The sequence below is a fragment of the Mastigoproctus giganteus genome, chromosome 2 (genome assembly GCF_048544385.1).
Source record: "Mastigoproctus giganteus isolate SK-2022 chromosome 2, ASM4854438v1, whole genome shotgun sequence".
Lineage (NCBI taxonomy): Eukaryota > Metazoa > Arthropoda > Arachnida > Uropygi > Thelyphonidae > Mastigoproctus > Mastigoproctus giganteus.
The window spans coordinates 12,022,369-12,047,432 of NC_143576.1; the positions used below are offsets into that span (position 1 = coordinate 12,022,369).

Genomic DNA, 25,064 nt, shown 5'->3' on the forward strand with positions numbered 1-25,064 from the left:
GGAGTAATTTAAGTACCCTAATATATCTATAGCATATAGATATATTAGGGTACTTAAATATATATCTACTTATAATTTTGGCAGGAACTCTATGTGGTTATTAAGAATTCACTTACTAAAGATTTACGTAACATACTAAAACTATCCAGATAAATCATAAATTCTCATAGATATACAGTTATGGCTAGAACTAAGACTATTAAGAAGCCAACAGATTGGAAGCATAACACAGTGTATGACAGCCTGGTGGCTTGTCATGACTGTGGTCTTTGGCAAATCTGCACTCTCCTTGTTACAGTCCTTTGACTGTAAATGATAATGATACATTTTTATGTATGACAGATATAGGGAATACTCGATATACCGTATACACTCATATGCATAGCAAAAGACACTAAGTGTCACATCAACCAAAAAATTTACTTAAGCAGTCAAAAATGGATACATAAGGGTAAAAAAACAACTGCATTAAAACTTTACACATTAATGAATAAAACTGAGTTGCTGAGAAAACAAATAACTGCTTAAAAGCATATTAAACTGATGGATGGCAAATACACTTAATAGTAATGTGATAAGTCATGCATATCTGATCCTATGAATGAATCATCAGGGCTTGGGTGTTTTGGTTCAAAATGAGTTAATTTCTTGGGAAATTCAATTATAAGATAAACTGGGGAAATTTTATGTATTAAAAAGAGATTGGATTGGATTGGTTTGGAGTTTATTGGCGCATCAGCAACTGAGGCTATAATGCGCCAAATACCGGTCATATATAAAAAGTGATAATATTCAGTGACCTAAGTAGTTAGGCCACCATGTCGAGATATAAAAGGAGTAAAAGTACAAAACATATGAACAAAGGAATGCCAAATGAATTTTAAATTCGATTAAAAAGGTTTACTGATTTTAAAAAGTTAAAAACAGCAGACACATTGTCATTGTCGGATAAAATCTGACTGAGTGTATAAGGCTCAGCCAGAGGACTAAAAGCAGTGAAATAAAAATCACGTTCGTGTCTAAAACGTGGACACTCGGTTAAAATGTGGCGTATGCTTAAATAGGTGTCACAATTCTCACACATAGGACAGTCATCTGCCCTCAGCAAAAAAGCATGTGTAAGATGACTGTGTCCTATGCGGAGCCGAGCTAAAACAACTTCCTCTCTGCGATTCCTGCGCAGACAAGACTGCCAATGTCGGATTACAGGCTTTATCTGATAGAGCTTGTTTGTGACTTGCTCATGCCAGGATTGTTGCCATTGGGACAGTAATTTATCGTGTATTAACTGCCTGTAGTCTGTATAGGGGACTAACAGGCAATAACTGTTGTGGGGTTCGGGTGACCTGGCCGCAGCATCTGCCAGTTCATTTCCCGCTATCCCAATGTGGCTTGGAATCCAGCAGAAACGAATGTCAAATGAACACTCAAACAAGGAATGCAACGTCTGCTGAATCCGGGTCACAAATGGATGAGGATTATACCTCCTACCCGATAAAGCCCTGCAGCGTACTTAGAGAATCACTGTACACCATACACTTTTGATACCTATGGGTTTTAATGTGGTCCAAGGCTAACTCTATAGCATACAACTCAGCTGTATATATGCTGCATTGTTGGGGAATCTTTCCAGATATAGAAAGACCTGGGAAGATAGCAGCAGATCCAACAGACAACTCCGACTTCGAGCCATCAGTGAAGACAGGCAGGAAGTCGGAGTATTCGGCCCGGTGGGCAGCATAGAGTTGGTGGTAGATAGAAGATGGAGTTATGGACTTACCCCAATTTTTAAGGGAGAAGTCGCACGATGGTAGGCGAGCATGCCAGGGTGGAAGTGGTTGCCTTGGTGACTGGGCAACATTGTCTACCATGATGTTGAGCTCTCTGAGCAGCTCTTGGACACGGATACCAAAAGGCCGATTGGCAGTCTGACGAGTGTTATATAGGTTTTCCCATCGTGGCTTGAAAACGGATTTCCACGTAGGGTTAGGGTTGTCTGGCAGGGATTTTAATTTAAGCGTATATTTTAAAGACAATTGCTTTCGTTGAAATGACAGTGACGGTTCAGTTCCTTCAACATATAAACTCTGGACAGGGGATGTTCTAAATGCTCCAGTAGCGATACGAATGGCTTGGTGGTGAACTGGGTCCAGCCACCTAAGTACACTGTTCCTAGCCGATGCGTACACTTGGGACCCATAGTCTAGTTTAGATCGGACAAGTGCATGGTAGAGGCTGAGTAAAGTGGAGCGGTCTGCTCCCCATTTATTCGAGGAAATAGAGCGTAGAAGATTCAACCCTCTTGTGCACTTTGTCCGCAGTTGACGAATATAAGGTAAAAATGTCAACTTCTTGTCGAAAATGAGCCCCAAGAATTTTGTCTCGGGTGCTACTGGAATGATGTTTTGTCCGAGTTTTAGTTCTGGTTCAGGGTGAAGGTTCCGTTTGCGACAAAAGTGCATGCAGACTGTCTTCTGTGGCGAGAACCTAAACCCATTAATCACTGCCCAAGAGTTGACGTGGTCTATGGCATGCTGCAATTGCCTTTCAATGACCCTCATATTGCATGATTGCAAAAAGATGCTAAAGTCATCTACAAAGAGGGCACTGTTTACGGTTGGAGGAAGTTGTTCAGTTATAGAGTTAACTTTGATTGCAAAAAGCGTAATGCTTAAAACTGATCCTTGTGGAACTCCCTCTTCTTGGCAGAATGGCCGGGAGAGGGTGGATCCTACACGAACTTGGAAAGACCGGTCTGTAAGAAAGTTTTTGATAAAGAGGGCAATGTGTCCTCTAAGACCAAAGTTATGTATGTCTTTTAGAATTCCATATCTCCAAGCCGTGTCGTACGCTTTTTCCATATCAAAGAAAACCGACACCTGGTGCTCACGTTTCAGGAAAGCATCACGTATAGATGTTTCCAAGCGGATTAAATGGTCAAGTGTTGACCTGTTCCTTCGGAAGCCACACTGTATTCTGGAAAGAAGGTCGTTAGCTTCTAAATACCACAAAAGACGAGCATTGACCATTCTTTCCAGAATCTTGCACAAGCAGCTCGTCAGAGCAATAGGACGATAATTTTTTGGTATTTTTGGATCCTTTCCAGGTTTCGGAAAGGGAAGGACGGTTGCCATATGCCATGAGTCCGGAAATGTCTCTTCAATATATATTCTATTATAGAGACGGAGCAAATGAACCATAGATTCAGATGAAAGGTGTTTTATCATCTCATAATGGATGTCGTCCGGCCCAACAGCACTCGCCTTGGATAGCGAGAGTGCTGCTTTCAGCTCCCATTGTGTAAACGGCTGATTGTATTCCTCGCGATTGTTAGAGGACAGCTTCAGGTGATGTTTTTCTGATCGTTGTTTGTGTGCGAGGAACTCTGTGGGGTACGATGTTTCTGAAGACACTTTAGCAAATGTCTCCCCAAGAGTATTAGCAATTGCAGTTAGATCTGCAATTGTACATCCATTATGTTCCAGGATTGACGAAGGATGTGAGGTGTATTTGCCCTTCATTTTCCGAACTTTGTCCCAGATGGCTTTGGGATTGGCAGCCCGAGTAAGGGAAGATGAAAATTTGATCCAAGATTCCTTTTGGCTCTGACGTCTAATGTACCGTGCTTTGGCACGTGCACGTTTAAAGGCTATTAAATTATCTGTCATGGGGTAACGACGAAATATTCCCCATGCTTTGTTTTGAGCCTTCCTAGCTGTTGTGCATTCTCCATTCCACCATGGTTTTGGAAAACGTGGAAAGCGGGACGATGTCCTTGATATTGCAACTGTTGCTGCCTGGACTATACTTTGTGTGATATGTTTTACTGACTCATTGATTGGCTCCTGGTCGACTATAGTGGTATTGAACGTTGCCAGTTGACGAAAGGCATTCCAGTCGGCGTGATCGATCTTCCAACGTGGGATCCTCGACTGGTGACATTGTCTCCCATTTGAAATGGTGGATAACACGGGGAAGTGATCACTGCCATAAACGTTTTCTTCAACCTCCCATGTACTCAGAGGCAGGAGGGAAGGGGAGCAGATGGAAAGATCAATGGCAGTAAATGAACGGGTAGCAGAGTGAAAAAAGGTGTTAGATCCCACATTTAGAAGGGCCAGATCATTGTTTTCAAGCAATCGCTCGATAATCTGACCTCTTCTGTTGATGTCAGAACTACCCCACAGCGGATTATGTCCATTGAAATCCCCCAATAATAGAAAAGGGGGTGGCAGTTGCTTAATGAGATCATCAAGGTCTGCCTGGGCGGTGTCGTTCCCAGGTGGCAAATAAATGGAGCAAACAGTTAAAAGGAACCCAACTGTAAGACGAACTGCTACAGCCTCCAGATTAGTGGTGAGAAGCACAACTTGAAAGGGGTTATGGTTACCCACAAGGAGAGCGACTCCTCCGTGGGCAGGTCCATCCCCAGCTCTGTCTCTGCGAATAACTGAGCAGTTACGTAAGTAAGGGTCCTCGTTTGCCTTTAAATACGTCTCCTGTAAGCAAAAGCAAGTTGGTTCATGCTTACTCAGGAGAGCCTTGATGTCATCTCTATTTCTACGAAATCCACGGCAATTCCATTGGAGAAATTTAAATGTACCCATTATTTTGATTTACTGGGTCCGTCTGGTGGCTTCCGAAGGGCTGAGGGCTTCATTTTCTCAGTCCTGGGTTTATCTCTCTTTGGAAAGACTGGACGTTGGCCTGTATCCATTTCTTCTTCGTCTTTCACAAAGAGTTCCAGGACAGGGTCGTCCTGTACCTCCTTATTTTCGACATCCATTGTCTCTTGAATTGTAGATGCCTGTTCCCCTTTCTTCTTGGTTTCTTTAGTACTCTGTTTTGGAAGTGGTGGAGCACTAGGAGGTACGGATATAGCAGTGGCGGCTGACTGTGATTTTTGGGTGGGCTTTTCGGAACTTAATAAATAGCGCGCAATGGGGGTAAAAGACTCCCTTGGTGGAATACTCATATCAGTCTGAGTACCAATGATACTTTCCCCAGAAGCTTTCTGGGCATATGAGGGCTTGGCGCTATTTATAGGTTGGATGCGTCTTCTGGCCTCCTGATAGGAGATGTTTAGCTCTGTTTTTAGTTTCTGAATTTCCTTCTCCTCTTTCCACCGCTGGCATGCTCGAGAGTATGCAGGGTGTTCCCCTTGGCAGTTTGTACAACTTGGCTTAGAAGCTAAACATTCCTTGCTCTCGTGGTCTTTAGCACCACAGCGAGCACAGGCGGGGTTGCCACGACAAGCTGTTTGAGAGTGGCCATACTTTTGGCATTTAAAACACCTCAGTGGGTTGGGGATATAAACCCTCACTGGGCAGTTTAAATAGCCTGCTTTTATGGAACTTGGAGGCTGTGGGGTGTTAAACGTTACGATGAGAACTCGGGTAGGGACGAGATTCCCATCCTTCCGCATCGATATTCTCTTGACAGCCGTCACTCCTTGGTCTTTAAGTTCAGAGCAGATCTCTTCTTCAGAAACATGAAGAAGATCCCACTCTGATATGACACCGCGTGAGAAATTCAAGGTTTTATGGGGAGTAACGATGATCGGTAATCCCCCTAATGATGTGGCTTTCAGTAGTTGCTGCGCATGTTTTTGGCTTGCAGCCTCAACTAAAATGTCTCCAGAACGTAGCCTTTTGACAGATTTTGGAGATCCTGTCAACCCTTCTAATCCTTTCTGGATGAAAAAGGGTGACATTTTCCCGAGTGCCTGCTCTCCGGTTGAATGGAGAATGAGGAAAAGTGGTGTCACAGATGGTGGTGTATCCTCAGTTCTGGCTCTTTTTGCAGAGGTATTTTCTGTGATTTCATCTCAGTTAGGTAGGGGCCTTGTTGGGGCCCCAGAAGAAAGATTTAAATTACTCATGAGAGTAAAGGAAAAGTGTCTGATGCCTAAGTACCTCACCCACCACGGAGCCCTACGAGGGGGCGCCCACTCGTGAACTAGCAGGTACTGCGTACACGAATGGGACGCCGAGTTCGCTTAGAACACCATACCCACGTTACCAATAAGTCTTTATCCCGTCCCAGGACCAAAGGGAGGGAGACTTATTGGAACGCAGTTGACCCTAGCAGTATAAAACCACCTGCCGATTGATCCCAGTCGAGCCGGTCCGGGACCACCCGTCTCGTCGAAGCAGGGGCCAAAGTGGTGTATTAAGGCTGGGCCCCTCAACCACCAGGATCCCCCTTTCCGCTTCCACGGGTCGCGGCGCATGGCTGCACACGCCGGATTCCAATGGTGTAACCCTGGAACCAAGGTATGGGCGTTGGATCCCAGTGATGCTAATCTGGAAAACCAGCAGCATCACTGGGAGGTCCCCTCACCACGTACAGGTGCCCACGTTGAGGGGTATTAAAAAGAGATGAAATAAAACCAGTGTCTCAGCCTATTGCAGAAGTATAAGGTCATGGTGCAGAAATGTTCTGTGTAAGATCAAAATGTTTTGTGTCTGCAATTTTGTCCAGAATGATGTTATGATGAGAACATATCAATTAATTCCAGACTTGATGGGTTCTACAGTTATGGATTATAGAGCCCATCAATTTGTAACCTTATGGTTACAAATTTTTCTCAGCATGGCTTGTACTAACTGGTAAATCAAATTTAATAGGTGATGCTCATTTGAAGAGGATGTGCAAAGCTCTTCTAAAGTCAGAGGATTTAAGGGGAAAATGCTCACTGAAAAGGAGAGGGGGAATCTTCATCAGTGGCATGCATTAAGTTTACTTGCACTCTCCTCGAGAACATTTGTTGGAAACTTCAATATATCATATGATATGTGGCTATTAAATAACGAGACTATGTGCAGAGCAATTATTGTTAGGATATCAGAGACACGGTGTCACACAGATATAAGCAGTGCAGAATTGGAATTTGGGGAGTACAAGCTATACAGAAAGGATAGACAGGGTAGGAAGGGAGGAGGGGTTATGCTGTTAGTTAAGAAACACACAAATCTAAGGAAGTGCATCCAGTTGACATGGGTGGACAGTGCAGTGTCGAGTCAGTTTGGTGTGATATAAACACTGGGAAAGGGAAAATGAGAGTAGGAGTATATAGGCCTAATGATTCTGACGAGTACAACAAAAAATTGTGCAGAGAAATAGAGTGTTGCAGTAAATCAGATTGTCTTAAATGGGAGTTTTAACTTCCCAAATATTGACTGGAACTTGTGGATTGGTCAGTCGCACACTAGCAAGGCTTTTACTGGATGATTTTTTTCACAGCAGCATGTTAGAGAGGCAACAAGACGGAGTAACACTCTTGATCTGATTATCAGCAGTGATTATTCATGCATTAAGAATTTACAGATAAAGGAACCACTAGGTGGCAGTGATCACAGTGTACTGATTGGGATTTACTTAAAGATGTAACTGCCATCAAGGGTAAAGGGAGGGTTTTTGTTTTCGGAAAGGTGACTACAGTGGTTTCAGACAATTTTTAAATTCTATATAGTGGGATCAACTGATGTTACCAACGGTGAATTGTAAAGGAGAAGGCTTCAGGGACTTCATCTTGGAGGCTACTAGGCTTTTCATACCAACTAAGAAATACTGTTCAAGATTTAGACCTAAATGGATGTCAGATTAACTAATGCGGCTTGTGGCAGAGAAGAAAAATGCACGGGATGCATATCATGTGACACAGAAGCCAGTGGCAGATATAAGCTAGTTTGTAATCAAGTCACAAAGGAGGTTAGGCAAACGAAGGCTGATTACAAGAAATCCTTGGCAAAGGATGTAAAGAAAAACAGCAAACATATGCAAACTCTAGAAGGAAGGGGATGAATCAGTTTGGGCCACTTGATGTTGGTGGTTCAACTGTTGATGATCCTAATCAGATAGCTGACAATGGTATGGGTATTTTGCATCTACATTCACACATGAGGAATTCTGTAATGAAAGGGAGGACAGAAGTCTATAAACTCTAACAGGGAGCTAAATTATTTTGTAATAACGGAGAGCATAGTGGAGGAGAAATTGTTGAAATTAAACATAAAAAAGGCACCTGGGTGGATGGGATTTATCCAGTTATATTGAAGGAGGCAGCGAGGAAAGAAAGCAAACCCTTATCCATAATCATGAGAGCATCCTTAGATTCAGGGGAGGTCCCAATTGACTGGAGATGTGCAAATGTATCCCCTAATTCACAAAGAGGGTTCAAAGGGTGACACAAATAATTATAGACCTGTTAGTTTAACTTCTGTTCTGTTCTGGGGAAAATAATGGAGTCGCTGGTTAAAGAAGTGATGCAGGATCACCTAGGCAAGACTGCAGTTATAGTTAAGACACAGCATGGATTTGTTAAGGGGAAGTCTTGTCTGACCAATTTGACTGGATAGTATGATATTGTCACAAAGGAACTGGATTCAAAAAATAATTTTGATATCATATACTTGGATTTCAGGAAAGCTTTTGATACTGTTGCATATAAAAGACTGCTATACAAATTGGAGTATGGCATTAAGGGCAAATTGCTGCAATGGATAAAGGGATGGTTGATTGGGAAATGGCAGAGAGTGGTAATAAATGCACACTGCTCTACGTGGACTAATGTTATTAGTGTAGTCTCCCATTGTTCGGTGCTGAGCCCATTGTTGTTTTGTGTATTTTTAAATGATATCGATGAAGGTATATCAAGCTTAATGTCCAAGTTTCCAAATGATACAAAGGTTGGCAGGGTTAATGATAGTAAAGATGGTATGCTACTGTAACAGGATCTAGAAATGTTAGGCAGATTGGCTGAGAAGAGCAACTGAAATTTAACATTGACAAATGTAAAGTAGAGTTGCTAGAACAAGTATTGAGAAGGGCAACAGAGAGGAACAAAGGGAGTGCTCTTACCAAGAGAGGCTTAAATTCTGCAAGTTGTAGCATTTGGAGACTAGGAACCTGAAGGCTTCAATGGTTTGAGCAGGCTCAATGCTGATGGAATATGTCCGCTTGCTCAGATTAAGAACCTGAGGGGGCCATAGTTTCAAATTTAGGAAAGACAGTTATAGAATACATGTGCAGAAGTTTGCCTTTAGCCAGCAGATAGTTGACTGCTGGAAGACTTCCATCTGTTGTTCTGGAAGTTGACAGTTTAAATAAATTTAAGGCTGAACTAGACAAACATTTGGAGTGACCGGATGGGTGAAATGGGAAGAGTTTTTTTTTGGCTGATGCTGTATAAGCTTGCTTTCTTGCATAATATGCCTCAACTAATGCTAATGCTAAACCTACACACCAAAAGCCACCCGTGAAACAAAGATCTTGAACATTTTCCTTGTTATCTGCCAAGTTGTGTTCCAACATGCTCATTCAGTATTATTAAAGAGGGCTGTGTACTCTGGATTCATTATTACTATTGGATTACTGCGGTCACAGAGCGAAATGGAGAAAGAAAAAATTATGACAAGTTTAATAATAGGAAAAACATGTTTTCCTATTATTAAACTTGTCATAATTTAGCATTAGCATTAGTAGAGGAATATGATGCGACAAAAACAAGCTTATGAAGCATCAGCCCAAAAAAAAAAAAAAAAAAAAACGCTCCCATTTCACCCCTCTGTTCGTTCCAAATACCTGTCCAGCTCAGCCTTAAATTTATTAGGCTATCAACTTCCACAACAAAGGATGGAAGTCTGTTCCACCAACCAACCATCTGCTGGCTAAAGGCAAACTTCCACACATCTATCCTACATCTGTCTTTCCTCAATTTGAATTTATGCCCTCTCAGGTAATTATTCTATGCAAGAGGAAGAATTTCATCAGCATTGAGCATGCTCAAACCATTCAAGGCTTTATACACCTCAATCAGATCACCTCGCATTTGCATAGTCTCCAGACACTGTAATTTGAAAACTTAAGCCTTTCTTCTTAAGAGCAACCCTTTGTTCAATTTACTAATCTTGTTGCTCTTCTCTGTACTCATTCCAACAGCTCTACATCCTTCTTAAAATGAGGCCTCCAGACCTGTATACAGTACTCAAGGTGTGGCCTGACCATTGCTTTATACAAGGGGTTAATCACCTCCTTATCCCTGCTATAAAAATTCCTGTATATATCATTGTACATATCCAACTCTGTGTTACTATACCACTGTCAGTGTAGTACCACAGAGTTGATGTGTCACTCTGGGGTTACTGCTTCCCATATGTAGTACTTTACATTTTTCAATGTTAAACTTCATTTGCCACCTCTCAGCCCATCTGCTCAACTTTTCCAGATCCTGTTGCAGCAGCATACTGTCATTAACAACCCTGCCAACCTTCGTGTCATCTGCAAACTGGACATTAAGCTTGATATACCATCATGAATATCATTTATAAATAAAGAAAGCAACAATGGACCCAACACTGAACCCTGAGGGACACCACTAATAACATTAGTCCATGATGAGCAGGGTCCATTGATTACCACTCTCTGTCTTCTCCCACTCAACCATCCCTTTATCCATAGCAGCAATTTGCCTCCAATGCCACAATGTTCCAATTTGTTCAGCAGTCTGCCATGTGCAACAGTATCAAAAGCCTTTCTAAGATCCAAATACATGATATCAAAGTTATTCCCTGCATCTAGTTCCTTTATAACCACATCATAGTATCCAATCAAATTGGTCAGGTAAGACTTTCCCTTAACAAACCATGTTATGCCTGAGCTATAACTGAAGTCTTGTCTAGATGATTCTGCAGTGCTTCTTTAACCAGTGCCTCCATTAACTTTCCTGGAACAGAAGTTAAACTAACAGGTCTGTAATTACTTGTGTTGCCCTTTGATCCTCCTTTGTGAATTGGGGTCACATTTGAACATCTCCAGTTCATGGGTACCTCCCCTGAGTCTAAAGAAGCTCTCATAATTATGGCTAAAGGTTTGTTTACTTCCTATGCTGCCTCCTTTAATATAACTGGATAGATCCCATCCACCCTGGTGAGTTTTTTATGTTTATCTTCAACAATTTCTCCTCCGCTTTCCTGTCAGTTATTACAAGATTATCTAGCTTACTGCCAGAGTTGAATACACCACTGGCATTTCCCTCCCTGAATAACTCCTCATGGGTGAATCTAGAGGCAAAATACTCATTTAGTTTGTTAGCCACCTGAGAAGGATCATCAACAGTTGAACCATCAATATTCAGTGGTCCAATCTGATTCATCCCTTTCCTTCTAGAGTTTACATAAGTAAAGAACTCTTTTTTGTTTTTCTTTGCATCCTTTGCCAAAGATTTCTCATAATCTGCCTTTGCCTGCCTAATCTCCTTTGTGACTTGCTTATATCTATCATAGGCTTCCATGTCACCCATTAATTTATATGTATCCCATGCATTTTTCTTCTCTGCCATATGTCTCATTAGTTCATCTGACATCCATTTAGGCCTAAACCTTGAACAATATTTCTTAGTTGGTATGTAAAGCCTAGTAGCTTCCAAGATAAATTCTTTGAATGCTTCCCATTTTGAATTTGTTGTCTCAGACCACCGTAGTCACCTTTACGAAAGCAAAAACCCTTCCCTTTACCCCTGATGGTAGTTACCTCTTTGAGTAAATCCCACTTCAGCACACTGTGATCACTTCCACCTAGTGGTTCCTTTATCTACAGATTCTTAATGCATGAAGAATCACTACTCATAATCAGATCAAGAGTATTACTCCCTCTAGTTGCCTCCCAAACATGCTGATGTAGAAAACAATCATCCAATAAATCCACAAAAGCTTTGCTAGTGTGTGAGTAACCAGCCCATAAATTACAGTCAATATCTGGGAAATTAAAATCCCCCATTATAAGACTCTCTCTGATTTACTGGTCCACTCTATTTCCCTGTACAGTTTTTTATTACGCTCATTAGACCTATAACACAATCGTACTCTCAATTTTGATCTCCCAATTCTTATGTCACACCAAACTGACTTGACACTGCACTGTCGAGCGATGTCGACTGGCTTCACTTTCTTGGATTTTATGTGTTTCTTAATTAATAGCATAACCCCTCCTCCCTTCCTATCCTACCTGTACATATTGTACACCCCAAATTCCAATTCTGCATTCCTTATATCTGTGTGACACCACGTCTCTGATATCGCAACAATATCTGCCTTTGATGTTTTGAGCAATATCTCCAATTCATCAAATTTATTTACCAAATTCCTAGCATTTGTGTATATGCAAGTATACATGCACCTGTTCCTATTCTTAGCTTCCCTAACACAACCCATGTGTTTACTTGTACCGCAATGACTCCCAGCAGTCTGAAATACCCTGCATCTTGTTTTCCAGGCTGCTGCTCATTCCAATTGAAGCAGTGCAAGAATCGCTTTCACCTCTGCCAGTGGCAGAGGTGAAAGCGATTTATCTATTAGTCCTTGTATCTCCCCCCCCAAGCTAGCAGTTTTCTGACTCGTCTAACACTGCCTTGATGGCATCAGCAAATATTCTTGCACCCTTTCTATTTAAGTGTATCCCATCCCTGTAGAAGCAGTCTCTCATGTTAACAAGTACAGACTAGGCGGAAAAAAATTCTACCCCTTGAGCCCTGCACAATCTTTCCAGGGCCAATTTGATCGACAAGGCTCTCATCATATATTCCCTACCATCGTGTCTGGGCAGAATTGCAGACACTTTCAAATTCAACTCTAATTTATGACTTTTTTTTCAACAGTGACCTGTACTTGTTAAGTAATTCAACCAGTCTCCTACTGTTAATATCATTAGTGCCAACGTGTACAATAATAATATCATGTTTTGTGCTCTTAAAAAAATGATATCAGCTCTACAATGTCATCAACCACTGCCCCCTGGCAGACATACCCTGGTCCTGTTCCACCTATCCTTTTTACATAGCATGTTCCCTATTTCCCTGACAATAGAGTCACCAACAACTACTAGTTCCTGTGGGACCAGCGCATTCTTCCTTGGGGGTTTTTTCTGTATTGCGTGATGATCAAGTGTTGTGTGATGATCAGCGCTCTGGCATTGATATGGGCAGCTGAGAGCTTGATGGGCCCCTCAATTTAGATCCTTCGAGGGCATCCACCCTGTCTTTCAAGCTCTCATATAGGCCCATAACAATGCTGAGTTATCGCCTGATTTCCTCACACTCCTTACATCGCGCACAATATCATGTCCCGTACCTAATTGCTCCACAAACATCAAGCAAGCAAGCAGTGCATTTTAAAAGGCTGTGATTCAGAGGGCAACTGCCCACCTCAGTTTTCCCCTGAGCCACAGCACTCCATTTAGCTTTTGCCTTGCTGCTCGGGTCTGAGTCATGATTTCGATTCAATTTCAATAAAATTTCAATTTTAGTACAAAATTATAACCCTAAACTTGTATCCCAACGCAGTTGTAACACTATATATCTATATATATTTTTTCAGTATCGAGTATTATCTTCGAGTTTCGTTATATAACTTGCGTATCAAGTTATGTATTAATTAATTATATTACGTTTGTAAAATCTAAGTCATATGTATTTAGTTAAAAAGTACAATTTAATTGACAATGAAGTTTAACAAGATTAATAAATTTTACTGATTAATTGATAATATTATGTACTACACTATATTAAGCTAACGCTATCTAGTTCGGGATATAACGTATCGTGTAACAATGGCGGCAAATTACGAACAGTAAACCTACAGACACTTAGTATTAATTAACTTCCAAAATCTTGCTGTCTCAATTCAGAATAAGCCCAGGATCCTGACTAGGTCTATAAGCTACTTATAGAAAATAATTTAATATAACAATTAGTCAATAAAGCGGCTAAATATAGCTAAAAAACTTCCTGTTCGCCGGCTCTGCAAAATTTGTAAAACACGTGAATTGGATACCCTTAACATACAGAGTGGACACTCCCATGATTTTTTTTTTTATTCTGTCTCCCTTTTGCTCTGTGTCTGCAGTAATCCAATAGTAATAATGGTCTTTCAGGTTTCTCATTCAAGTGAGACAAGTTTTTATTAGGTGTTTTTGCAGTTTGCTGTAAAAATGACAGACAAAAGAAGTGACAAATGAATCAACCTCAAATTTTTAACAAAACTAAAGAAAACACCAACTGAAAGTTATGAGTTGTTACATAAAGTTATGAGGAAGATACTATGTCAAGAACTTGCATGTTTGAATGACAAAAAAAAAAAGATTTTTTAGAAGGAAGAGGGAATGTTGAAAATGATGAATGACCAAGCTGCTCGGTATCCATGAAAACTGATGAAAATGTGAAACAGATAAGGACATTGATTATAAGTGACCGTCATTTAAGCATTAGAATGATTGCAGCAGAACTCAATATGGAAAAAGAAATAGTTAGATAAATTTTAACTGAAAACTTAAGCATGGGTAAAGTGTGTGTGTGTGCCAAGATGGTGCTAAAAATTCCGAATGAAGACAAAGAATGAGAAGACTTCAAATTTGTAAAGATGTTTTGAAAAAAAAATGAAGATACAGACTTTCTGAGTACTATAATTACTTGTGATGAAAGTTGGCTATTCTAGTACATCCTAGAAACTAAAAGACAGTCAGTATAATGGAAGACAAATGTATTCAATCCAATAAAAAGCAAGAATGTCAAAATTGAAAATAATGCTTCTTGTTTTCTTTGATATTAAAAGGATTATTATGGCTGAATACATCCTACAAAATCAAACTATCAATCAAACAAGCTACACTGAAGTTCTCACAAGTTTGCATGAGAAATAATTTGAAGCAAGAGACCTGAATTGGGGAAGGGTAGTTGGATGCCCCCATCAAGACAATACTACAACACACAATGCATGCTCTGTGTGCCACATTCTACTGACCATAAAATGAACATGCACCTTACCTGCTAAACTTAGCCTCTTGTGACATTTTTCTCTTACTATTATTATTATTATTAGTGGCATGTAATGCAAGGAAGCAAGCTTATAAAGTATCAGCCAAGAAAGGAAAAAAAAAAAAAAAACCCACCACTTGTCCATCTCCCTCCAATAATTTCTCTAGTTCTTCCTTGAAATTATTCAAACTGCTACTGTGTTGCTTGATGCACAAACTTGAGCTCTGGCATTCAGTTGGGCAGCTTAGATCTTGATGGATCACCCATTCTAATTCTTTCGAGGGCATCCACCCTACTCTTAAAAGTCTCATAAAAGCACATCAGAATGCAAATTGTCACCTAATTTCTTCACACACACTGGAAACACACAGGTCTGGACACATTCCACAAGCAGCATATTTAATTAGGCCATGATTCATAGGAGAATTGCCCCCTTCAGTTCTTCACTGAGCCACAGCACTCCCGCTACTTTGGGCCTGCTGCTTTGATACTCAAGTCCTCCTACGGAAGAAGGAAAATGCATGGGTTGTCTATTTCCTTTTATTATTATTTTACTCTTTTTTTTTTTTTTTTTTGGCTGGTGCAGCATAAGTCTTGGGCTTCCTTGCACCATATGGCCATTACATTAGCCATTAAGCTTATCTGCGAAAAGATCTAAACCTCCCAAACACTTCCTAGTTCATTTCACAAATATACGTGGTCTCAGTTCTAATCTCAACAATGTCCATTTCCACTTGCAGTCTGCCAAACCCAATGTACTTCTTCTGACAGAATCTCAGTTATCGGTTGATTCAACCACTGCTCATCTCAGTTGCCCAAATTATCGCTGTATGATTTCTTTCATCTCAAAGGTGGTACTTGCGCATATATCCATTCTGATATACCCTGTCAGAGATTTGGTAATTTAGAATCTTCTCTTTTCGACCTTCTGTGACTTAAAATCTCTTTACCTCATTCTGTCAAATTCATCTGTTGTCTCTATCATTCTCCCAACTCCACTAATCACTTGGAGCTCTTTGACTTCCTCTCTTTGCAACTTGACTTTCTCCAGTCCAACTTTCCTAACAGTGAGGTAATTTTCCTTGGTGATTTTAATGTTCACAACTCCAGCTGGCTTCTGCTTTCAAGTCACACCAACCCAGCTGGTCGAGATGCTGAGGCTTTTGCAATTACTAATGATCTTGCACAGATTGTTCATTTACCTACAAGAATACCGGACAATCCTAAACATACAGCCAACACGCTTGATCTTTTTCCTCACAAACAACCCTTCTAAGTACACGGTCAAACTGAGTGGTCCTTTAGGCACCTCAGATCACAACTTGGTGATTCTCTTCTCCAATGGAGCCTTTATCTCATGACTATTCCCAACCAACCTCATGTTGTTTGGCATTACAATAATGCAAAATGGAATGACCTGTGAGATTTCTTTTCCTTGGTCAGATTACTGTTTCAAAACTTCTGATGTCAACGTTTGCTCAGATTGTGTCAGTGAAATTATTCTGGTAGGAATGGAATCTTTTCTTGACCTTTATCTAAACTTTGGTTTTACAATAAATGTGCTAAGGATGTTCAAGAGAAGAACGTTGCATATCCTAATTGGCTTGTTTCCAATTCTTCAGTTTCATTTTCTGCCTATACCAAAGCTCACAACAATTGTAAAGCAGTTATTAATCAGTCCAAACTCAATTTTGAACAGGCTAAGAGTAGAAAACTTGCTTCTTGCCCTAATGGTCTCCTGCATTCTGGTTTCCTGCCAAAGCTATTGGCCGCAACTTTTGCCCATCTCTGCTCCCACCTCTGTCAAAACCAGATGGTTCTGTTGTCACTTCAGCCAAGGATAAAGCTGACCTGCTAGCATCCCATTTTTCTTCCAACTCATGTATTAATGATCTTGGTATAACACCTCCCACCATTCCCAACATGCTCCATTCAATTCCTCCTGTGGTCTTCCGTCAAAAGAATGTCAGAACGATTTTGACAAATCTTGATGCTAAGAAAGCTCCAGGTTCTGATGGTATTTCTCCACTTGTTCTCAAAACCTTTGCTCCTGAACTTATTCCTGTTCTTTGCCACCTTTTTTCACTTTCTTATTCCAAAGGTGTTTTTCCTTCTGCTTGGAAATTTGCTCATATTCAGCCAGTTCCTAAAAAGGGTGACAAATCACTCCCCACCTTACGTAATACTCGACTTCCATAAATTCGACTTTATGTAAGTTTTTGCTGGCCAGTGCAAACCTAAAGAAATCGCGGAAATGTATTTTGCACCCCATAGGAATAAATGCAGGTATTGTGAAAATATCGTAATGTGAACCCAATAACATTTTTTTTTTTGGTAATTAGTTCCAAGACCTCAAAGTTGAAATTTTTGCTATAGAACTAAGTTATTTATCTCTCTAAAAGCTAATTTTTATAATGGAGAACTATCCTTTCATCATTATCATATGTTCTGTTATAAGAATCAATTTTGAAGATATTTTTCTAAAGAATATTTCTGGAGGTCACAACCATAAAACAATAAAAACAATTTGCACTTTCCAGTTTATAGGGCTTTTCTGTTAGTGCAGTCTATTTAAAATAGACTGCACTAACAGAAAAGGGAGTAAATGGGAGTAAACTCGATCTTATTGCAGTTGCGATAATAACAATAACTGGAATTGTGTGGGTTTTTATGTTGTTATGGTGAAATGCATTCCCCTTCATTGAAATCCTCAATCATATAAAAAAAATAAATTGTCAGAATCTTCTCTTCATTCCTATTTACTTATTACAATGATGAAGGGAAAATGACCAATGGAAAGTGCAAGTGGTGGCAGTGCTAGGAAATGAAACAAAATTGATTTAGAAATGAAGATGATTAATTAAGAAGTACGAAGCAGGACAAAGTTTGTCATCTATTGCACAGGAATTAGGTCTCGCTGCTTCAACAGTGAATACTATTTTAAAGGACAGTGTATATAAAAGAACATGTTAAAGGATCAACACATTTAAGATTAACAGTGATCACAAAACAGCATTCAGGTGCTATATCAAAGATGGAAAAGCTATTAATAATATGGATGGAAAATCAGATCCAGAAGCGAGTGCCCCTGAGTCTAATGGCCATTCAAGCAAAAGTAACAAGTATTTATGAAGATATTAAGGATAAGCACGGCGAATCCCAAGTCAAGTTCATGGCAAGCAATGGGTGGTTTAATAGGTTCAAGCATCATGCTGGGTTCCACAACGTTAAAGTATGCGTGAAGTCACCAGTGCAGATTCTGCAGCAGCAGAGAAATTATGATGTGTTCTAAAAAACCCCTTCTAAATTTCCGAAGCCATTAACCTCTGCAGCAGCGTACTTATCAGCTGGAGACGTTGATTCTGGCAATGATGCTCAAAAGGTAAAACTTGCCTGTCCCCTCCCTTTTTTTTGTAATTTTAAAAATTTGAAATTTTTGTAATTGCACACTTTTGTAATTTTTCCTATGCATGAGATAAAAAAAAAAATTGAATAAATAATTCTATTTACATGTTCGTTGAAAAATATTTTTTGCTTCAATCAAATTGAGCAAGCATAGTTGTGAGTGCTGCATAAGCACTCACAACTCACACATTTTACGACTTACATAAAATTTGATTTACGCAGAGTTCTGCGAAACGCAACCCTTACGTAAGTTGGGGAATGCCTGTATATTCAATTTAAAAATAAAATATCATATTCAAAATGGCAATAATTACGTTTCAATTTTTGTAACTTACAACGGCATATCAAAAAACTTTTCTCTTGACCGTGCTCTATGTGTTCCAGGAGGCTGAGGTTTGGAGCATATATTACTGCTTTTCTATGTAGTCACCACCAAAAGCGACACCTTTCTCCCATGTTTTGCAGAACTTCTGTATGCCATTTTTATAGGTCTCACTTTGCTCTTGAAGCCAAACTTCTGTCACAGAAATTACCGCTGCATTGCCAAAAAAAAAAAAAAAAATGCTTTCCATGCAAAAATGATTTTGGCTGTAGAAAGGGAAAGAAATCAGGTGCTAAGTCAGGGAAATAATACTGGAGTGGCAAGATATGAAGTCCTAACTTCCAGTCAATGTTTGCAACAGCAATGTGGGCTGATGCATTGTCATGAAGCAACAGCACACCTTTGCTGAGCACTCCTGTCACTTTTCCTTAATGTTGCATGTATCTGCTTCAGTAAGTTATACCTTTCTTCAAGTAATATGTAAAAATAATGCCCATTTCATCCCAGAAAACCGACAGCAACACCTTTCTTGCAGATGGTTGCACCCTGGCCTTTTTGGGTGTTTGTGATGATGGATGTTTCCACTGTTTCAAAACCTGTTTTTTTTTTTCTGGGTTAAAGTAATGTATCCATGATTCATCCATAGTCGCCAATCAGAAAGAAAAACGTCAGGATCGCTGTCACATGTGGCAATCAGATCAGCAGAGCAGGCTTGCTTTTTTTCTTTCTGAAGATATATGAGCAAGCAATCATAGTGCTAAAACTATTCATATTAAAATAATTGTGAATTATGCCCTCCACTGATCCATAACTTATTACAGTCTCAGCAATTATCTGAGTAGTTGTTATCCAGTGGTCACTGAGAATCAGCTGTTCAATTCTCTCCACAAATTCAGCAGTGTGAGATATGGATGGCTGCCCATTTATTTCCTCATCATTGATGCTCTTCGAGTTGCATTCAGCTGTCTCTGTCAATGTTTTACAGCATATGATGGACAGATATTCCCAAGCATCATAGACATCTATTCCTGGATAGTCCTTGGTTATTTACCACGTAAAAATAGGAATTTGATAATGGATCGATATTGAAATTTATCCATGATGACACTATCACATATTCAGCGATGTAACAAAAGAGTTATATCAATGAAACTTCTGTCATATATTACTAGGTAAACAAGCAATACAGTTAATAAAACATGATGTTCATAGAATATACAGAAGAAGGTAAGGGGAAAAACTTTTTGATATCCCCTTACATGATCTTGCATATCAATTTTCACACCTCAAACTGTAATTGTAGTTACAATTTCTCATTAAATTTGTTTTTGGGTCAGTAACATTATTGGGACTGCAAAACTAAAATATTGTTTCTAGTAACAGCTCTGAAACACCCCCCCCCCCACCCACCTTGGCACTTTTATAATATGAGTATTTCTGAACAGTGATGTAATCTCTAAAAAAATAAAATATTGTGTTCCTATTTTGACATTAGTTATTTATTTAAGTAAATTTCATCACTCTTCTCAAGTTGCTGTGAAAGTTATTCAAGGTTTAAATAGTCTGAACGCTAAATTTTTGTGGAGAAAAGACAGAATAGTCCTCAAGCACCTGCTGTGGGATAAATTTACCCATGCTGACATCAGCAATTAACTACTACTAATAAACACATAGCACACACAAATTGTTGAACCTTACCAGAGCTAGGTGACACATTACTAGTTGAAGTATTAGGTGTTGAAGGCCTCTGTTGGTTGCTGCCCTGGGTAACAGCAGTAGATGATGAACTTCGACTTGTTTGGTTGAGAGGCCTTTGCAAAGCACTGATTAGAGGTACAGGCTGTTGACTTCCTGACACCTAAGAGGGAATTTCACATTAGATTAAAAAAAGGAAAAGAAAATCAGAAAAAAAAGGTATTAAAGCCTTACATTAAACAATTTGTACTCTAACCTCAGAAATTCTAGAATCCAGCCCTGCACCTCTGCTTACCTTCTATAATACCTGGATTTCTAGAAAAGAGTAGGCTTATTTACTTGGAATAACTATACCTGATTTTTTTTTTTTTTTTTAAATATTGTAGACAATTTCTATCTCTAAAAAAAATTAAGGTTATCTCTTTTTCTCCAATTATTACTCATAAAAATTTCAAATCCCATATGATGAAATACTGATCTCAGAGACAGGGAAGTGCTGCCTCTAAAAATCCTTGACATCGAAAGAAGGTAATATTAATAACCTCCGCTCTCACAAAACTTACGCCACTTCCTGCCAAAGTGCAGGCATTTTCTACAGATATTTCCATGAGACTGTTCTTATGAACTAGCATCTCTAATTCTACTGCTTTCCTCTCAACCAATGAGAAATGCACAGGAGCAGCCATGATCCACTCAAAGTTCAACATAAAACTTATGATTATGATTTTATGATTAGGATCACCATAAAAAAGTAATTAAGCAAAGAATAAAATAAATAATCAGGTATGCTACATTATGAGACAATTTTTCTGACAGTCTATCTGGAATCCTTCAAATACCATAAATCCTTTCTGTTCTGATTAGTGTCTGTGACTGACCATGCATTTTATTTGCATTAACCTCACACATTATTCAAATAATGTGTGAGGACCAACAGTGGGACCAACTGATGATGTTACCAACAGCAAACTCAAAATGGGAAGCATTCAAGGAACTAATCTTGGAGGCTACCAGGCTTTACATACCAACTAAGAAATATTGTTCAAGGTTTAGGCCTAAATGGTTGTCAGATGAACTAATGAGACATGTGGCAGAGAAGAAAAATGCATGGGATACATACAAATTAATGGGGGACATGGAAGCCTATGATAGATATAAGTTGGTCTGTAACCAAGTCACAAAGGAGATTAGGCAGGCAAAGGCAGACTACGAAAAATCCTTGGCAAAGGATGCAAAGAAAAACAGAAAAGAGTTCTTTACATATTTAAACTCAAGAAGGAAAGGGATGAATCAGATTGGTCCACTGGATATTGATGGTTCAACAGTTGAGGATCCTGCTCAGGTGGCTAACAATCTAAACGAGTATTTTGCATCTACATTCACGCATGAGGAGTTATTCAGGAAGGAGAATGATGTAGGTAAAGTAAACATTGGTAGTGAGCTGGATGATTTTGTAATAACTGAGAGGAAAGTGGAGGAGAGATTGTGGAGGATAAACATAAAAAAGGCACCTGGGGTGGATGGGATCTATCCAGTTATATTAAAGGAGGCAGCAAAGGAAGTAAGCAAACCCCTAGCCATAATTATGAGAGCTTCTTTGGACTCAGGGGAGGTACCCATAGACTGGAGATGTGCAAATGTAAACTCCAATTCACAAAGGAGGATCAAAGGCTGACACAAGTAATTATAGACCTGTTAGTTTAACTTCTGTTCCAGGTAAATTAATGGAGGCACTGGTTAAAGAAGCACTGCAGGATCATCTAGACAAGAATTCAGTTATAGCTCAGACGCAGCATGGTTTTGTTAAGGGCAGGTCTTGCCTGACCAATTTGATTGGATACTATGATGTAGTCAAAAAAGAACTGGATGCAGGGAATAACTTTGATATTATATATTTAGATCTTAGAAAGGCTTTTGATACTGTTGCACGTGGAAGACTGCTGCACAAATTGGAGCAGTGTGGCATTGGAGGCAAATTGCTGCTATGGATAAGGGGATGGTTGAGTGGCAGAAGACAGAGAGTGGTAATCAATGGACACTGCTCAACGTGGGCTAATGTTATTAGTGGAGTTCCTCAGGGTTCAGTGTTGGGTCCGTTGTTGTTTTCAGTGTTTATGAATGATATTGATGATGGGATATCAAGTTTAATGTCCAAGTTTGCAGATGATACAAAGGTTGGCAGGGTTGTTAAGGACACTGCTGACGCTATGCTGCTGCAACAGGATCTGGAAAGGTTGAACAGATGGGCTGAGAGGTGGCAAATGAAGTTTAACATTGACAAATGTAAAGTACTACATATGGGAAACAGTAACCCCAGAGCAACGTATCAACTCTGCGGTACTACACTGACAGTGGTGGAGAATGAAAAGGACCTGGGGGTAATTGTGCAGGCAGATATGAAGTTCTCTGAGCAGTGCAGATGAGCTGCAAGAGTAGCTCATGGTGTCTTGTCAATGATATACAGGAACGTTTCTAGCAGGGATAAGGAGGTGATTATTCCCTTGTATAAGGCAATGGTTAGGCCACATCTTGAGTACTGTATTCAGGTCTGGAGGCCTCATTTCAAGAAGGATGTAGAGCTGCTGGAACGGGTACAGAGAAGGGCAACAAGATTAGTGAATGGAACAAAGGGTTGCTCTTACGAAGAAAGGCTTAAGTTTTGCAAATTACAGAGTCTGGAGACTAGGCTCCAGCGAGGTGATCTGATAGAGGTGTATAAGGCTTTGAATGGTTTGAGCATGCTCAATGCCAATGGGATTCTTCATCTTGCTGAGAATAATCACCTCAGAGGGCATAAATTCAAATTGAGGAAGGACGGTTGTCGGATAGATGTGCGGAAATTTGCCTTTGGCCAGCGGGTGGTTGGTTGGTGGAACCGACTTCCATCACTTGTTGTTGAAGTTGATAGCCTAAACAAATTTAAAGCTCAACTGGACAGGTATTTCGAACGAACGAACGGAGGGGTGAAATGGGAGTGGTGTGTGTGTTTTTTTTTTTTTTTTTTGGCTGATGCTGAATAAGCTTGCTTTCTTGCATCATATGCCTCTACTAATGCTAATGCTAAATAAAATGCATTTGCTGTATATGTGCCACTTAACTAAATATACAACCTTCATCTAGTCTCTTGATCAAGGAATACTGTGATTATTTGAGTCAATATGGGTGAATTAAAAAAAAAAAACAAGTAAAATATTCTAACCGAATGAAGTAAAGGAATTTCAATGTAACTTTAATGTCAAAGACACCATCTGGAATGATAAAAAGGCACAGGACGAGGTTGATAAAGAACTTTACACTTTAATTCATGGATGGCACATAATTTGTGACCATCAACAAGTATATACAAATTACACCGGTTGGGGAAAAAAAAATTTTTTTTTTTTTACTCCCTGTTAAATTCAGGCTGATTCTTGTAGGATTTTACATTGCCAAACTCAAATATGGAAACCATATTTCTGTAACACCCACCAATTTTAAGGAAGGATGGATTACAGTAAAAAGGTTTTCATATAGAGGGTGTCTCAAAAATTTGGTACAAACATTTAGGGGAGGTAGGTAACATCTAAAGGAATGTGAATCGCATAGGAACCCATAACCGGAAATGTCACGGGAAAGTAGTAGCAGAGGCACAAGAAGCAGAAATGACACAAGACAGTAATTAGTGGCAAACATTTATTTGACATAATATTAACAATGGAGTACGAGATGAATGCATTTCATGATGTTACAACAGATGCTCAAAGGTTCCACCATGAGACGCGATGCATGCATGACACCGACGCAGCATGGATTGGCGGACACAGTCGAACAGACCTCGAGTTTCTTTGACAGTAGCAGCAGTGTAGACGAGTCTCGGCCTAAGATCCATTTCCGTCTCCATAGGCAATTCATACACGATAGATCTGAGGGCCCCACAGAAAGAAATCAAGACTCGATAAATCAGGTGAGTGTGGGAGCCAGGCAACGGGTCCACCACGGCCAATCCATCAACACCCAAAAACGCCTGTTCAAATGGTCATGAACACCTCTTCCATAATGGGCAGGCGCCCTGTCATGTTGAAAGCAAATGTTGTGTCTCACATTTGCTGGAACATCGTCAAGTAACCCTGGTAGAACTTGTCAAGAAAGATAGTGGAGTTCATGCAGGATGGTAACAGGTATGGGCCGACTAAGCAGTCACTGACCATACCTGCCCACACATTTATTGCGAAGCGATGTTGTGCTGCATGGGGACGCACACCATGTGGTCTGTCGTGAGCCCACACACGAGCATTGTGCTGATTGAATAAGCCTCATCCGTGACCAAAACATAGGCTGGAAAATTCAAGTCTTGAACACTTTCTTGGAGAAACCACTGCGCAAAAGCCACATGTGCAGGATGATCTTGGGTGAGCAGTAACTGAACCCTTTGGAGATGAAAGAGGTGTAAGGAATCGTTGTGCCAGACACGCTGTACACTGCAACGAGACACTCCTAAGGCAGAAGCAATGGCACGTGTGCTGGTAGTAGGATTATTCTGGACGGCATTCAACGGCATTGTTATGGGTTCCTCTGTACAAATGTTACCTCTAAATGACCAATAATCGCACAAATTTTGATGCACACGCGCAAATAAACAGTGGTCCGGTACATGTCTGTCTGGGAAGCGTCCTCCATAAATTCATTGAGCGGCTCGTCCACTGCCCTCTGCTAATCCATACACTAGGTGCATGTCTGCCAGCTCACAGTTCACATATCGATGTATGCTCTTTGTGGCGACTACTGCTTGAATGAGTAAACCAGAAATTTTCCCTCTCGCGAACTGATGAACAGCGTCGTGTACCGACTTATGGT

The 25,064-nt window shown here is 40.0% G+C and overlaps 1 protein-coding gene across 2 annotated transcripts in view; it reads right to left on the minus strand.

Annotated features, from left to right (window-relative positions):
* Spt20 (transcription factor Spt20 homolog) overlaps positions 1-25,064 on the minus strand; it is a 357,561-nt gene that overhangs the window by 2,004 nt on the left and 330,493 nt on the right. For both annotated transcript variants that reach the window (XM_090388213.1, XM_090388212.1), the window contains exon 23: positions 20,235-20,394. In XM_090388213.1, the coding sequence (XP_090244339.1) occupies positions 20,235-20,394 (160 nt within the window). The remainder of the gene's footprint in view (positions 1-20,234; positions 20,395-25,064) is intronic.